This window comes from Pygocentrus nattereri, chromosome 18 (genome assembly GCF_015220715.1).
Source record: "Pygocentrus nattereri isolate fPygNat1 chromosome 18, fPygNat1.pri, whole genome shotgun sequence".
Lineage (NCBI taxonomy): Eukaryota > Metazoa > Chordata > Actinopteri > Characiformes > Serrasalmidae > Pygocentrus > Pygocentrus nattereri.
The window spans coordinates 23793458-23810496 of record NC_051228.1 but is presented as its reverse complement, the minus strand read 5'-3'; the positions used below and the strand labels follow the sequence as shown (position 1 = coordinate 23810496).

The 17039-nt window shown below is 41.6% G+C and overlaps 1 protein-coding gene across 3 annotated transcripts in view; it reads right to left on the bottom strand.

Annotated features, from left to right (window-relative positions):
* The window catches only part of sardh (sarcosine dehydrogenase), a 79942-nt gene that overhangs the window by 42672 nt on the left and 20231 nt on the right, over window positions 1-17039 (bottom strand). For all 3 annotated transcript variants that reach the window (XM_017708194.2, XM_017708195.2, XM_037547668.1), the window contains exons 8-9: window positions 15273-15402; window positions 253-339 (exon numbers count right to left, since the gene is read on the bottom strand). In XM_017708194.2, the coding sequence (XP_017563683.2) occupies window positions 253-339; window positions 15273-15402 (217 nt within the window). The remainder of the gene's footprint in view (window positions 1-252; window positions 340-15272; window positions 15403-17039) is intronic.

Sequence of the window (17039 nt, the reverse complement as noted above, 5' to 3'; positions counted from 1 at the left end):
CAATTGGACTTATTTGATATACATATGGATGTACTTACTTTTTCCACATAAGGAAATTACATTCCTGTTATTTTTATTATATAAAGGACAACACATTTTAGAGGTCACAACAATACTACCTTTATCTTTCAACACCGTTTAAATGAGGACTGAATAACTGTATTTTCAAATATTTTCAAAAAAAAAAAAGTTACTTACTTCATTTTATTGATAATATTTATATACAATAAATGCATGTGTGATATGACTTACCTGCACTGTTGAATCCACAACCCAGGAAAAAGCCTCGGACTTCAGGAGCTTCACCCATCAGCGGCTTGTGGTCAGCAGTGAAGGATTCTAAAATACAAAAACACAAACAGTTTTTTCTGCATTTCCCCTGAAGGCACAATGCAAAGATGAGGTATAATGCAAGAGCTCATTTTAGAGCTCATAAAAATGCATTTTGTGAACTGAATGTGAACTCACTTCCACATGTTTACTCAAGTGTTTTATTCACAGGTTGTTATTCTGCATTAACAATGGAGTATCCCAGCCTGGCCTCAGTGCCAGGAGAGAAAGAGCAAGGCAGGAGAAAGTGAACCAATATTTGTACAAAACCAAACCATCTGTGCATTTTCGTTTTCTAAATATTGTGCACTGTGTGGCAGATATGTACACTACATGGCCCAAAGTATGTGAACAACTGACTTCACACATAGACAAAGAACTTATTATACACTGCTCAAAAAAATAAAGGGAACACTTAAATAACACAATATAACTCCAAGTAAATCAAACTTCTGTGAAATCAAACTGTCCACTTAGGAAGCAACACTGATTGACAATCAATTTCACTGCTGTTGTGCAAATGGAATCGACAACAGGTGGAAATTATTGGCAATTAGCAAGACACACTCAATAAAGGAGTGGTTCTGCAGGTGGGGACCACAGACCACTTCTCAGTACCTAAACATCTGGCTGATGTTTTGGTCACTTTTGAATGTTGGTGGTGCTTTCACACTCGTGGCAGCATGAGACGGACTCTACAACCCACACAAGTGGCTCAGGTAGTGCAGCTCATCCAGGATGGCACATCAATGCGAGCTGTGGCAAGAAGGTTTGCTGTGTCTGTCAGTGTAGTGTCCAGAGGCTGGAGGCGCTACCAGGAGTCGTGGAGGAGGCCGTAGGAGGGCAACAACCCAGCAGCAGGACCACTACCTCCGCCTTTGTGCAAGGAGGAACAGGAGGAGCACTGCCAGAGCCCTGCACAATGACCTCCAGCAGGCCACAAATGTGCATGTGTCTGCACAAACGGTTAGAAACCGTCTCCATGAGGATGGTATGAAGACCCGACGTCCACAGATGGGGGTTGTGCTCACAGCCCAACACCGTGCAGGACGCTTGGCATTGCCAGAGAACACCAGGATTGGCCCTGTGATCTTCACAGATGAAAGCAGGTTCACACTGAGCACATGTGACAGACGTGACAGAGTCTTGAGACGCCGTGGAGAGCGATCTGCTGCCTGCAACATCCTTCAGCATGACCGGTTTGGCAGTGGGTCAGTCATGGTGTGGGGTGGCATTTCTTTGGAGGGCCGCACAGCCCTCCACGTGCTCACCAGAGGTAGCCTGACTGCCATTAGGTACCGAGATGAGATCCTCAGACCCCTTGTGAGACCATATGCTGGTGCGGTTGGCCCTGGGTTCCTCCTAATGCAGGACAATGCTAGACCTCATGTGGCTGGAGTGTGTCAGCAGTTCCTGCAAGATGAAGGCATTGAAGCTATGGACTGGCCTGCCCGTTCCCCAGACCTGAATCCGATTGAGCACATCTGGGACATCATGTCTCGCTCCATCCACCAACGCCACGTTGCACCACAGACTGTCCAGGAGTTGGCGGGTGCTTTAGTCCAGGTCTGGGACGAGATCCCTCAGGAGACCATCCGCCACCTCATCAGGAGCATGCCCAGGCGTTGTAGGGAGGTCATACAGGCACGTGGAGGCCACACACAATACTGAGCCTCATTTTGACTTGTTTTAAGGACATTACATCAAAGTTGGATCAGCCTGTAGTGTGTTTTTCCACTTTAATTTTGTGTGTGACTCCAAATCCAGGCCTCCACTGGTTAATAAATTAGATTTCCATTGATGATTTTTTATGTGATTTTGTTGTCAGCACATTCAACTTTGTACAGAACAAAGTATTCAATGATAATATTTCATTCATTCAGATCTAGGATGTGTTATTTGAGTGTTCCCTTTATTTTTTTGAGCAGTGTATATTGTATTTTGTAAATCCTGAATTTAGTATCAGCATTGTATAATCATAATCAATGTAAATATCAGCGAGTGCTACTGATCTTTACTATATAATGATTTAATGTTCAACATTGTAATACCAAGAGGAATAAATAACAGAGTAAACACATCACACATGCCTGAATTCAGGTGTTATCACTTCTATTCTCTTCACAGTTGGCTTTCAAATAGCACAGAGACCATGCTAAACTGAATTGGTATCAGTACCTGTTACAAAATTTGGTATGAAGAGCAAGAAGTAGTGCTGGATAAAATGAACAACATGCCTTTCACATGACAGAGAACTGCCAGATCACGTGCTCTCAGAGATACAGAAGGGAGGGCACAAAAGTGGACAGAGAACACAGCAAAGCTGGAAACATCTCTTATTCATCCATCCTTCCTTCTCTCTTTCTCTCCATGGTCCACTCTCTCTGCCACAATTCTACCTCCTCAAGTCCCACATACACAGACCATGATCACTAGAGACTCCAAGAAAACCACGACTGCTGCTTCAGTCAGCTCCTCTCAACCACTCTTGTGGTATGAAAGTGCAGCAGTGACATAGAGCCTACTAGTCCTGTAAGATCTGAACCTGAAAGTGGCTGCCTGGAGATATCTTGACATTTTTGATGGCAATGGGATATTTTACTGTATTTCTGCCCTCTGACTCAGCCTACCAGTTGTGCCATTTACTAAACACAAATATCCAATTCAGGAAAATGTTAACATTTACAAACAAAACATATTTTATATGTTATAATATATATATATATATATATAATGTATCATGTTTTGGCTCATCGGTGTAGATTACTTGTCATCAGCTGTTTTTATATGTATAAAAACAGCTGATGGCAAGTAATCTACACCGATGAGCCAAAACATGACCACTCACAGAAGAGACCAATGATACTGAATATTTCATAACAACAACAATGCATGCCAACATCCAGGATATATTGATATATTGCTTATAGATGGTAAGCAAACAGTAAGTTCTCACAGTCATTGCACTGGATGCAAGAGAAATGTGCAGGTGTAAAGACCTGAGAGACACTGGTAAGGATCAGATCGTTATGGCCAGACATTGGGGTCAGAGCAACTTTGAAACGGTAAGGCTTGTGGGGTGCTCTTGGTCGACAGTGGTCCAAGGAGGGACAAACCATGATCCAAGACTCATTACTGCACAAGGGCAACAAAGGCTGTCCTGTTTGGTCTATACTGATAGAAGAGCTATAGGGGCACGTCATGCGCACAATTGACCTGCCAAAGTGACGGCACCAGGATTCACTGTGGGAAGAAGACAAGCTGGTAGAACTTACAGAATGATCTGCTGCTAAAGTCTTGGTGCCAGATACCACAGGGCACTTTTAGAGATCTTGAAAGGTCCCTGCTTCTGTGAGTTGGACCAGTGTGGATGGCATGTGGAGGACCAACAATATTTTAGGAAGTCATGTTTTGGGTCATCACTGCATGCCCTCTGTGATCTAATGAAGATACGATGGTAGAGAATATTTGGATTAGGATTTTTACAGGGAAGTTCCACATACAAGAGCCACTCTGCTAAAGTTTTCCAGTTTAATGTGGAATCATGTCAAATACAGCACAAGCCAAGTACAGTAGTTAAACCGTAGCCTCCAGCTCTTTTAGCGAAATCTGAAATTCGGAAAATTCTTTAAAAAATATAATAATTCTAGCTTCAGTGCCTGCTGGTCCACACACAAGGACCATGAAACTGCAACATCTTCTGATGCAGCTCAAACTCAGGTGGCCTCCTTGGGCAGTACAAGAGGAAACAGTAGCAGAGCAACTGCTCTGGTGTCCATATTTGGTTAAGGCTACCTCCAAAAGACCAGCCATTCCTTTATGTCCTCTACCTCAAAAACAAAGTGAACTACTCTAGATGAGATGGAATAGACTAGACAGCAGGAGGTGGTTGAAGGTCTGCTGTGTTTTCATTTTCATTTGAAACATGACAAACATCTATGACAGGCCTGTAACTCAAGAGGGTGCCCATCACTGTGTTGATCCTTTTTAAATAGCTTCCATAGCACCTTTGGACAATGTTCCTCTCCTAGTGACAGAAAGTGCCACTCAGCTTAATAGGACAAAGTTAGTGTAATTTGCACAGTTTGTATGACTTGTTCTGTGTTTGTCTGTTATGACAAAACTCATTCATCGGGAAGAATTTCAACCATCCACTATTACAAACTGCCCACCCCTAATTAGTGTTCTAGTCAAAAACACAAGACATGAAAGGCTTCTTTCTCCTCGCAGCTAAATGAATTCTCTTTTTAAACAGCTAAGAGACAGCTCTGTGCCACAGTGTGAGGTTAATCCTGAATAACCCGGTCCTGATACTACACCAGGGACCACATGCTATGAGCTGTGTGTATTGTTTGTACACAGCTTTCAGTGTGTTTGTGGGAAAGCATGCAGGAGAACTGCCGCCATCACTCGCTCTTGAGAACTGGAGGAAGCTGTCTGATCCAGAAATGAATGGACAATGTGATGAGGCAGCAATGAAGCTCTGCTTGTACCAGAGACGGAGTCGTTACAGTGAGCCTGCCCCTCTGGGGAATCCATGAGAGGTATCCATGGGTATCTGAACATGTACGTGGGTGTGGAGAGAAAGTGAGAGAGATTGATAGGAAACTGCTCGTGGAATAACATTCTAAGAAAAAGAATATTATGCAGGCTAAAAGGTTGTGTATCAATAATGAATGTCCACACAGGGGGTAAACCTTGAGGCTTCACTTTATAATTTAAGGATCAAACATTTCACAATGTTTTACCACATTAAAGGTGTGTGCAATCTGATTTTGCCATGAAAATGATTCACTATGCAGCACTGAGTTAGCAGTTTTACAGCAAATGGCCCAATCCTATTTCTTCTTTTTATCCCTACCTCTTGTTTTTCTAGCGTCATCGTAACCTCTTGGAATTGAGTTATAAGGGGTAGTGGTTGAAATCTTGTCATACAAAACTGGACAACTCCAAAATAAAAAAAACAAAAACAATAAATAAATAAATAAATAAAAACTATTGCTTCATTAACAGGCTACTAGCGGTGCTCTGTAGGCGACCCAGCCCATCTTCAGTGATAGTAGAGAAGGGAAAAGTTCAGCAACCTCGCAGCTGGGCTTTAGTTACATTTAGGGCATCATATGCTTTCAAAGAGGGGGTATAAGACAGTTATTTGTTATCGCCCACCACTAATACTTGGTGATACGAAGATGAAATCAGCTATTAGTCAGCTTCTTGACTAACTAGCTAGCTACCGAGACATTATTTACATTATACCAAGAAAATACTTACATTTGTGGGGCTCTTTGGTTGCTCATGTAGCCATCTTGCTGGTTTTTCTTTCGTTCTCATAACACTCCGTATGGAGTGTACCTCTAAAAAGCCTCCATTTGGAGGGCCATGTAGCCCTAACACTTCGTCCTACCCCTCTATCCCAACAAGAACTGGGACACCATAACCCTAGACGTGAACGCGTAAAACAGAGGGGCTAAGGGCTAAGCGGTAGGGGCAAAGGATGAAATGGGATTGTATCTCAGGGTCTTGTTCATGACTGACAAGACGAGGGATGCTGAGATTGGCCACACTTGACAGGGTGAGGAGCTTAGCCCTTCAGGACGAGCTCAGAGCAGAGCCACTACTCCTCCACATTGAGAGAAGCCAGTTGAAGTGGTTCAGGCCTCTGATAGGGTGACCACCTCCAGAAATGTAGGACACTTTTGCCCTTAAATGTTTTATTTTGTATCTGTGTTGTAAGACCTTTAAAAAGCAAAATGTAGGACAAGTAGCAAGTTTAAGTGGGACAATGTGGAACAGATATAATAACTTCACGCTTAAGATATAATGTCTAATTTACCAAGAAACATTTATTCTTGCCCTTCAACCCCACCGACCAAAAGATAAAGACACTACCTGACCTAAAAGATAGACCAAAGTTGCTATAGTTTAAGGCACAGGCCTATACAAGACAAAACACAAATTTTGCAACATCTTGTCTTTATTGTGACTATCAAATTAGTCAACTGTCCAAAGGACCAGGCATTATGCAACTAAAAGTATGCTTATAGTTTTTATTAAATTCAACTTAAAATACAAGGCACAAAAAAATATAAGGCCTAGCTTATTTATGTTCAACAAAATATTAGGCCTAGCCTATACAAAATTGAACTATTTCAGTGCAAATAAGGTAAACCAAAATCTTTTTTGATAAGAATGGCCATCTGAGAAAGAAAAAAAATCCTCCCACCAAACACACACATATTTTGCCTATATGTCAACACAATCCAGATGGTAGCAAGCCAACAGCATTTCCCAGCACCATGGATAGCACTTTTCTGAAACGCATGGGTAGCAGCAAACCAACCAAATATTAAAATCTAGTGTAGCAAGATGACCACAAATATATATACTAAACTTTACACAAAGAATGTTCATGTTACCCTAATTGTTCTTCTTCTTGAATTTATACTTTGTCTGACCGTACTGCTTCCAGTAGGGTTTCCTCTTTCAATGCATAGCTGTAGAACTCCATGCAGCTATATCCAAAGTTGTTCTTGACTTGAATCTCACTCTTGATAAGATCCACAGAGCACCGGTTTCAGTGGTCAGTCCATGCCGCAGTCATCAGAGAAAACATTCTTTACACATGTGCATTTGTCACAGGGATGCTAATGAGAAAGGATCCAAGTACAGTCACTTCTTCACAACAGGAACCGTTCTCTTTACAACCTCCTGGTGGCGTGGCAAAGTCACACAGTACTCTTCATAGAGTTCATCCATGTTTAGTTTATCCCTCATCTGGAGGATCTCCACCACATCACACAGGTGGGAGAATGTGAATTCACTCTTAAGGCCCAATACTGCTACATGCTTGTGAAAGTTGCTGTCTGAGAAGTTATACCATTTTTCAAGGTAGCTGAGTGAAGTCCTGTAGAAATTAGAGAAGTCCTGCTTGATTGCTGTCGCTTCACAGTCTGGAAACTGTTGGAGAAGTGCACTGGTCTCAACTCCAAAAAAGGAATCTGCCTGTCGCTGCCGGAGCTTTGTGGAGAGAATGTCATATAACTCGCAGACAGACATCATCTCCCTACAACAGCAGAATAACATCATGGAATATCTTCAGTGCATTATGAAGGAAGGACAGAAAGGCCTGTAACTCAAGAGGGTGCCCATCACTGTGTTGATCATTTTTAAATAGCTTCCATAGCACCTTTGGACAATGTTCCTCTCCTAGTGACAGAAAGTAGGCCTTAAATGCAGGCCAGCTGACATGAAGCCTTGAGACAGCAGGCCATATACTTAGCCATCTTGTAGGTACATGCCTCAGGACAGCATGATAGTCTTGATCCACAAATTCAAACAATGATTTCAGTTCTTCAGTGTGCTTCGCATATGATGAGAAGTGACTGCAAATCTTGTTAGTTGTACATTCAATGTCTATGTCCAGTCTGTCTCCAGCATATTTTGCACAATTATGCACAATATGAGCCATACAGTTAGCCTTAAAATGTCAGCATTATCTGCCTTCAGCTTTTGATAGAGATTTGTACTTTCCATAATTCACACTAGCGTTTTCAGCAGTGTAAGCAGAGATCATCTCCAGTCGTAGAACATTCTCTTTAAGTTTATTTGTTATCTGGTGGTGAATTGATTGACGTCTCTGTGCTATCCTCGAAAAAAAATCAACAACCCTGTTCTTTATCCAAAGCTCTGGGATCCAGTATATCACTGCCAGTGGGAAAAGTTTGGTGCTGCCGTGGTTGGAAGCATCTGATGCCACTGAAAATAACGGTGTGTGCGTTCCACCCACAAGCATAGGTGATATCAGTTCTTGTATAAATTTTTCCACTGAGACCAGAGCATGAACATCATGACCAGAGGAGAATAGGTCCCCCCTTGGTTCCTCCCAAGGTTTCTTCCTCAGCTATGAGGGAGTTTTTCCTTGCCACTGTTACCCCTGGCTTGCTCACCTGGGGGTTTTGCATTCTTGTTAAAACTTTGTCTTTTCTGGAATTCTGTGAAGCTGCGTTGTAACAACATCAGTTGTAAAAAGCGCTATACAAATAAATTTGATTTGATTTGAACATCAGGTACGGTGGATGCTGCTTTGGTGTGGCCACACGACATTTTCTTTGCTATCTCAGAGTCTGGAAAAATGACTAGGGGTAATTTGTTATTGCAGTTGGTAGAGCGATATGAATGAGTATGTTGTACTGCATGATAAATGCTCATCACTTCTGCTGCAGAAATGTTATCAAGCTGGGGGTCATTTGGTTTAATGAAAAACGATTGCATCAATTTGCATGTTTCTTGTTGTTGTGCTCTTTTCCTGTGAGACTCACATGCACCATGTTGCTTCACATCATATTCTCCATGATGCCCAACAGAAAACCAAGAGTACTACTGAAACTGCATCTTCCCTTTTCGTGGCCGCACCGGCCATGGCTGCCTAACCTGACCAAACAGCGTGCTCTCAAAATTGAGATTGTTGACAATGTTGAGGAGGCGTTCAGGCGCGTGTCAACAGCTTGATTGACATAGAACTTCAGCCTGTCGACTATCACTTCTACTACTCTCCTCTGAACTATTGTGCAAAAGTCAAGAGTAAGCCTATCCACAGACGTGTCTGTATTTTTATTTTCAATTAGGTAGGGTCGAATGAAAAAACTGGACAGAATGCTCAATTTGTGTGATGCGGGACAAAGGGTAAAACTGCTATACAGTACAACGTAAAGTGGGACAGGTTGTCACCCTAGCCTCTGATCAAGATGCCCCTTGGACGCCTCCCAGTGGGGGTTTACAAGGCACAGCCTACTGGGACGAGACCTTGGGGCTGTCCTAGGACTCGCTGGAGAGATTATATCTGTCCTGGGAGCGACTCAGGGCCCCCTGAAATGAGCTGGAGGAAGTTATGGGGGGATACTGTTGTCTGAGATTCTCTGCTACCACGATCCTATCTGGATTAAAATGGTTAAAGATGATAAACAAATGAATGAATTAATTTAATTTCTTCTCTTTTAAATTTTTTTTTTTTTTTTCATCACAATTCTCCTACATCTTTTTAGATTTTCATTTGAATTAACTTTGTATTTTTTACTCTGGCAATAATTTTACCATATTCAAACTTCTAAAATTTAAATTTCTAAAAACTGCACAACTAAATCATCCCACACTTGCCCCAAACCACATTTAATGGTTACATAATCTCTAACAGACTTGCTTATATTGTTTCTGACACTGTATGTAAATTAGTTGGTGTAAGCTTCCATTACTCATTAGTTTCTTTGGCCTCGTAGCTCCAGTGCAAAATAAAAGAAATGAACTTCACACACCAAACATGACTTGGCTGATGGTCTACTGCTGGTACCATAGGGGGTTTGGTCAAACTATTCCTTTAAATTATCACCTGCAGCATGTCGAACCTCTCCATTGCATTACCACTCACAAACACCCTGGTTAATATAGTATACAAACAACTACAGTGATTCACTCTTCTACACCTCAGCAGGTGAGGACAGTCAGCACACACCAAAGCTGAAACATTCCTTCATAATCTCCCCTCACAAAAACAAAGGCACAAGGGATCATCACCCTTCAGTAACATTGATTTAGTGTAATAGCAGGAGCAGTGCTCTGCTGGCCCGAGAGCAGTGCGTGGGTGTGACCTGCAGCCGCTGCACTGTGAGAGCAGCATTTCACACCTGTCAGCTCCTATTAGAGGCAGCCTAGGACCAACAGGTCTAGCAGTGCTAGAACCACATCCAGGGCCTGAGCAGCCAATCCACTAACAGTTACTTTTATAACTGATTCGTCTTTTTTTTTTTTAAAACCAACTACCATTCAATTAAATGACTAATCGAACCACTCTGTGCACGGTGGTTTCTTTTCCTTTCAGCCCAACACTGCAACATCATTTAAAATTTTGACTCTGTGACAAGTGGAACAGTAGACAATGAAACACTGGAAGCTGTCATCCCCTATACCAGGGGTCAGCAACTGTTGAGAAGAGCCATTTTGTCCTTTCAGCAAAAATCAAACCACCTTGAGAGCCACAACAGTTTATGTCCACTTTACCATCTTGGTTATAAAATATGTCTCAGTACATGACAATATTCTAGTATAGGCTAAAGATATAATATAAATAACACAGACATACTTTGCTCTACTTTAAGCTTTAGCTCAGCTATAACATTTCTTCTCACATCTTGTTCTAATTTTCCCGTTCCACCTTTAATGATGCCTGAGGTGCCAGAACGTAACTGCTGCACCATTTAAGTTGGAACAAAAATTCAAACAAGAAGCTGAAGAACAAGAAACTGACTTTAGCTTTGCAAATTCGAAAGAGAAGTGACTTCAGTTTTGCAAGTTGCTGCAGATTAAATGTATCAGTAAACCAGAGTGATTTATAAATGTAAATAAGTCCATTCATCTCCAAATTATCGATGTTCGTCTTCTTTTTCTTTGCTGTTTGTTCTCTGTGTTGCTGTGTGTCCAACAGTCTGCACGGCAGTAATCAGCTTTAAAGGTTGGTGAATTAGCAGATATGCGTTAGCTCCAGCGTTTAAGACCATTTATTGCGAAAACTATGTTAGAACCATTTTACAGCAAAGGAGAATTATTATTTTATTTTACCTAGAAATCTAGTTCTGCTGTGGAGCTGCAGCAGCTCTGCAGCAGTGGAGAGATTATTCAGGCCTGATTCTCACCCAAAACAGAGCCAGGGTCACTGATGAGGATCTTGAGGCTAAAGTGTTGCTGAAGTTTAACAAAGACTCTGAATGTCATGTCTGTTCAAATCAGACATAACATTATGACCAACTCCTGTTTCTACACTCATTGTCCATTTTATCAGCTCCACTTACTATATAGGTGCACTCTGTAGTTCTACAATTGCAGACTGTAGTCTGCCTGTTTTTCTGCATACTTTATTAGCCCCCTTTTACCTTTGATTGGTGTATCTTGCTGAAATGTTTAAATTGGACCAGTTTTATTTGACAACGTCATAAATGACTGGCTTTGCCTTTAGTCGTAATTTTTGTTGGATATCACGCCTTTGGGTGAGTGAGTTTGATTGTTGGTTACACTTTTTGGTGATCTTGTATATTTGCAATTTTTCAATTGTGTGTTTCTTTCTGGCACATCATTAAATGCAGCGTCTTGTTCACACTATCATTTGAGCTTGTTAGGTGTGTCAGGTGGACATTCACAAACTTTGACAATCGTGCTCTTAAAGTAGCTAAAATGTGCACTACTTTTCAAAAAGTAGCTAAAAAGTAGCCACTACTCTTTTGGGAAAAGTAGCTTAATTGTAGGTTCTACAAATTTTGGGAAGGTTGCTACAAAGCGGCTAACTACTACTTTTTCAGTAGTTATTCCAACCCTGCATAAGGCCATTAAGCCCTTTTTACAAATCACACCAAACACCCTCAGTATAAATGTCCAACAGGTCTTTCTTGGGGTGACCCACACAGTATTTTATGAAATTGCTAGTGGTTTAGCCTTCTTGTGGCACAGCCACAAGGATATATGTTAACAGTAGCTTAAGCTAAAAGCTGGAATCATAAAAACACAGGTTTATCTACTCAGACTGGAGTCTAAACAAGCATCAGTAAGGCTTCAATGAGCCTCAATGAACCTGTGTCGTTGAGTGTAAAGCTGTTTTGGCTTACTTGCTAGGCTGCTGCTAAGCCTTAGCTAATGTGGAATTAAAAGTAGTTTAAGGTAACAGCTCCATGTACAAAAACACGTTTACTTATTCAGATATAAGTCTTTATTCTCTAAACTTGAGTCAGAGAGGCTTCAATGTGCCAGAATGAAGTTCCATGGTTGTGTGTAAAGCTTAGGCTTTCAAGCTAGGTGAATGCTAGTTTCAAGTTAATGTGTTCAAGCATGGAATAAAAGTTAGGCTAACAGCTCCACACACAGATACACAGGTTTACTCATTCAGATTTGTGTTTTTATTCTTTAAACTTGAGTCAGTGAGCTGGAATGAACTTACATGGTTGTGTATAAAGCTCAGGCTTTCAAGCTAGGCTAATGGTAGCTTCTAGTGAACATGGTCAAACGTGGAGTAAAAGTAGCTTGAGCAACATGTTTACTCTTTCAAACTGGAGTCTTCATTCTCTAAATTTGAATCAGTGATGATTTAGCAGGAATTAAGCCATGTTGCTGTGAACTGGTGCATGCTAAGAATTCATAATATACAAAACTAAGCTGCAATGTAGCACCCCATTAATTGCTTTTTTCAAATGTAGTGAAAAAGCCTGTGCTAGAGGTATAAAGTTGATGAGCCACACCATGAAGGTATGGGAAAGAGTTGTTGAAGCAAGGCTAAGGCGAGAGGTTCAGATCAGTGAGCAGCAGTTTGGTTTCATGCCCAGAAAGAGTATCACAGCATGCAGTTTTTGCATTGAGTGTGTTGGTAGAGAAGTACAGAGAAGGTCAGAAGGAGCTACATTGTGTCTTTGTGGATCTAGAGAAGGCATATGATAGGGTGCCAAGACAGGAACTGCGGTACTGTATGAGAAAGTCAGGTGTAGCTGAAAAGTATGTTAGGGTGGTGCAGGACATGTATGAGGATAGTGAGACAGTGGTGAGGTGTGCAGTTGGAGTGACAAATGTTTTCAAGGTGAAGGTAGGGTTACATCAGGGATCAGCTTTGAGCCCCTTCTTGTTTGCAATGGTGATGGAAAGGTTGATAGATGAGGTCAGGCAGGAGGCTCCATGGACCATGATGTTTGCAGATGACATTGTAATCTGTGGTGAGAGTAGAGAGCAGGTGGAAGAGAATCTGGAGAGGTGGAGGTTTGCACTGGAGAGGAGAGGAATGAAGGTCAGTAGAGACAAGACGGAATACATGTGTGTGAATGAGAGGGAGGCAGGTGGAAAGGTGAAGATGCAAGGAGTAGAGGTCGTAAAGGTGGATGACTTCAAATATCTTGGGTCAACAATCCAGAGCAATGCACAGTGTAGAAAAGAGGTGAAGAAGAGGGTGCAGGCAGGATGGAGTGGGTGGAGACGGGTGTCAGGGCTGATGTGTGACAGAAGGATAGCAGCAAGAGTGAAAGGGAAGGTTTACAAGACAGCAGTGCGTCCTGCTATGATGTATGGTTTGGAGACTGTGGCTCTGTCTAAAAGACAGGAGGCTGAGCTGGAGGTCGCGGAGATGAAGATGCTGAGATTTTCGTTGGGAGTGACAAGGATGGACAAGATTAGAAATGAGCAGATCAGAGGGACAGTGAAGGTGGAGCAGTTTGGAGATAAAGCCAGAGAGGCCAGGTTGAGATGGTTTGGACATGTGTTGAGGAGGAATAGTGGATATATTGGTCAAAGAATGTTGGAGATGGAGCTGCCGGGTAGAAGGAGAAGAGGTAGACCTCAGAGAAGGTTTATGGATGTAGTGATGGTGGACATGGAGATGGTTGGTGTAAAAGTAGAGGAGGCAGTGGATAGGGCAAGATGGAGGCAGATGATCCGCTGTGGCGACCCCTAAAGGGAGCAGCCGAAAGGAGGAGGAGGAGGAGGAGGAGGAAGAGGAGAAGAAGAAGAAGAAGAAGAAGGAGAAAGAGAAGGAGAAAGAGAAGGAGAAGGAGAAGGAGAAGAAGCCTGTGCTTCCAATGGAAAAATTTGTAATCTGGGCTGTGATAACAACTAATACAAACATTAGTCCATATAATCAAATTAGGCCACTCAAAAAGTTTTAAAAATGTATATATATATATATATATATATATATATATATATAAAAAGCACATTTTAGAGCACAGGGGTCTTTACCAGCACAGAAGTGTGTACAAGAAACTTTATAACATTATGAAGGGCTTTGTCTTAAAGTAAACTTTTTTTCCATATTCATTATCATTGTCAACTCATAACTTTTTCAGCCCTAGAATGATGACATGACCAGCAGGCCAAAGAACCAGTCAGCTGTTATATTGCACAGGGAGAGAGAAAGTGATTGCAGCGCTCAAAGGGTTACAGCATAGGTGACCAAACCAGACTGAGCAAAGTAATTCAACAGCTTGATATTCTATTGTTGTGAGATGATATGCAAACATCTGGCTGTCAGTTAGAAAAATGTTGTGTGTAAGAATTTGCATTTTGTAAAGGTCAGCATGCAGTAAACGGCTGTGATTAAATATACGTTTACATGCTCAAAATTGTCTGCCCGCAAATGTCAGTGTTTACAAACGCCTAAGATTAAATGGCCATTTATACATGAGTCTTTGATTTTGTGTTTGTGAACACTGTGAACATATTGTTAAAGATCATCTGTACTTGTACAATTACAGTCAGTGAAGTATTAAAGGGCTCTTATCTTACATTTTTCTAGCATTGTATTTTCCCCCACTTATAACATTTGTGTAGATTTCTATACCAAAAACAGCAATAACTCATTTTTATGAGACCATTTCCCATCCTCTCATTATCCCTTAGAATTAAACAGACTGTTTTTTGTTACTGCACCTTCAAACACTCTTTAAGACTTCAATGTGAAGCTGTGGGGCTAAACTGCTGCAAGCTGAATATATAGATGTGTGTAAATGTATTGGTTTTCAAGACATCACAAAAACAAATTCAAAATAGGCTTTTGCAGCTTACTTTCTATATACGGACCATATGTTTACATGCTATAGCAAACTTTTATTTAGAAAAAGGGAGGAATGTGTTTTTTTTTGTTTGTTCATGATAAGAGCCCTTTAAATCCTTAAACTTAGTATTACATACTAAGGCTTATTATGCAGTATCATCAGGGACTTCAATGCAAACTGGCTGAGCTATGCTTAGGTTACAGAAGTGTGTAATAAAACAATAAGGGGTTAATGTTTGTTTGCAAACACTCTATGAGGACTTTATTGATCTAATTATGGACTAATGAAGTATACTGGACTCCCTTTATATGTACATATTTTTCAATTGACTGTAATAACATAAAATACTTAAAATGTGTTTGTAAATATGTTTACCTGGTCCGCAGACAGTGGATTTGATCCCAGTCTGCTCCAGTGCAGGTACTCTGTTGATGGCCCCCTCAATGTGCTGCATGAAGACATCCCAATCCAGATTAAAGAGGCTAAAGGCAAACTTATCCGACACCTGCATGACCAAAACACAATAGCAGCCTTACTATAATATGCTCTGAATCACCGATCATAGATTTATTCAAGTCTTGGTGGGATTCCCACAGAGACAGAGATGTATACATTATTACTGAATAAGGACCTCAAAGCACAGGCTGGGCTACATCTGATGTAAAGTCAGTCAAACAGTTTCTTTATGTGCTAGGCAGCATAAGTCAGTCCAGTCCATGCACGCACAGCGGCACACAAAAGAAAAGAGAGCCCCGCTGTGCAGTGTTTAATAGGTTATGGATGCCTGTTAAACACACACCCAAAGGTAAGCTTTCTGGGTCAAGTATGAAAAGTAACAAGTAATGCTCAAAGGTGGAGGGAAAGAAACACAGTCAAAGAGAAAAGAACAGTTAGTGAATGAAACAGTTTGCAAGCAGTAAAGAGTGAAAGAGTAAAGAGACAGTAATAAGGGACAGTGTGAAGGAAAGATTTGAGGAGACTAAAGAGACATTGAGGCAGTTGGGGGAAGAGTAAAAGCAAACAGTGTTATGGAGAAGTGTGAGGGGACAGCTTTTGAAAAGTGTGAGGAAACAATACAAGTGTGATGGCACATCAAATAGACAGTTGGGACAGTGTGTAGAGGCAGCTTGGATGAACAGTGTTTGGTCAGAAGGCAAAGAAAGCATGTGGGGACCATGTGCACATGGTGTGAGGGGACAATATATGGGCAATCCAGGCAACGCGCAGAACAGTCCAGGGAATAGCATTTGGATAAATATGAAGAGACAGAATGAAGGACAGTCTGAGCATTTGTACTGTAGGAAGCCACAGAGTGAGGGGGCAATGTTTGGATAGTGGGGGCAGCATTTGGACAGTACAGGGGGAGGCAGTGTGAGTGGACAGTATGCAACAGTGTGTGAGAGGAGAGTGCGTGTGGACAGTGTGTGGGCACAGTATGTGCTCAGATTTAAAAATAAACTCCTGGATGGTCTGCAGGTGCTGTTGCCATGCCGACCTTCCCTGTCCTGTCTCATTAGAAGGCTCACCTGGCTGGGCAGAGCAGGACAGCGCCATTATTTATAAACACTCACATTGCACCCAAACTATCGAACTGCCACTGCTTTGTTTTTTTTATCCTGAAACAGGGGCTGTAAATTGTTTCTGCTACAGCCAGAGCCTTCTGGAGTGGAAAGTTAAATGAGCACAAAAGTTTTACTTAGTATCCCCACCCACCCAAACACACACCCACAGAAAGAGAGCACTCGAAAGAAAAGAGACAAAGACAGACAGACAGAAAGAATGAGAAAGGGAAAGAAGGAGACAGAGAAAGCACGCAAGTAAGCAAGAAAGAGATATATAGAGAGAGAGAGAGAGAGATATAGAGAGAGTGAGAGAGAGAGAGAGAGAGAGAGAGAGAGAGAGAGAGAGAGAATAAGAGTGAGAAATAGATGGAATAGGAAAGAAAGGAGGAGAGAGAGTGGGAAAGAAAAGAAAGAAACAGAGGGAAGGAGAGACAAAGAAAGAGAAAGAAAAGGATAAGGGAGAAAAAAAAGAAAGACAGCCATCAATAAAATGCAGAGAGACTGAGACAATGAGGATGAGAAAGAGAGAGAGAGAGAGAGAGAGAGAGAGGGAGAGAGGGAGAGGGAGAGAGAAAGTTGA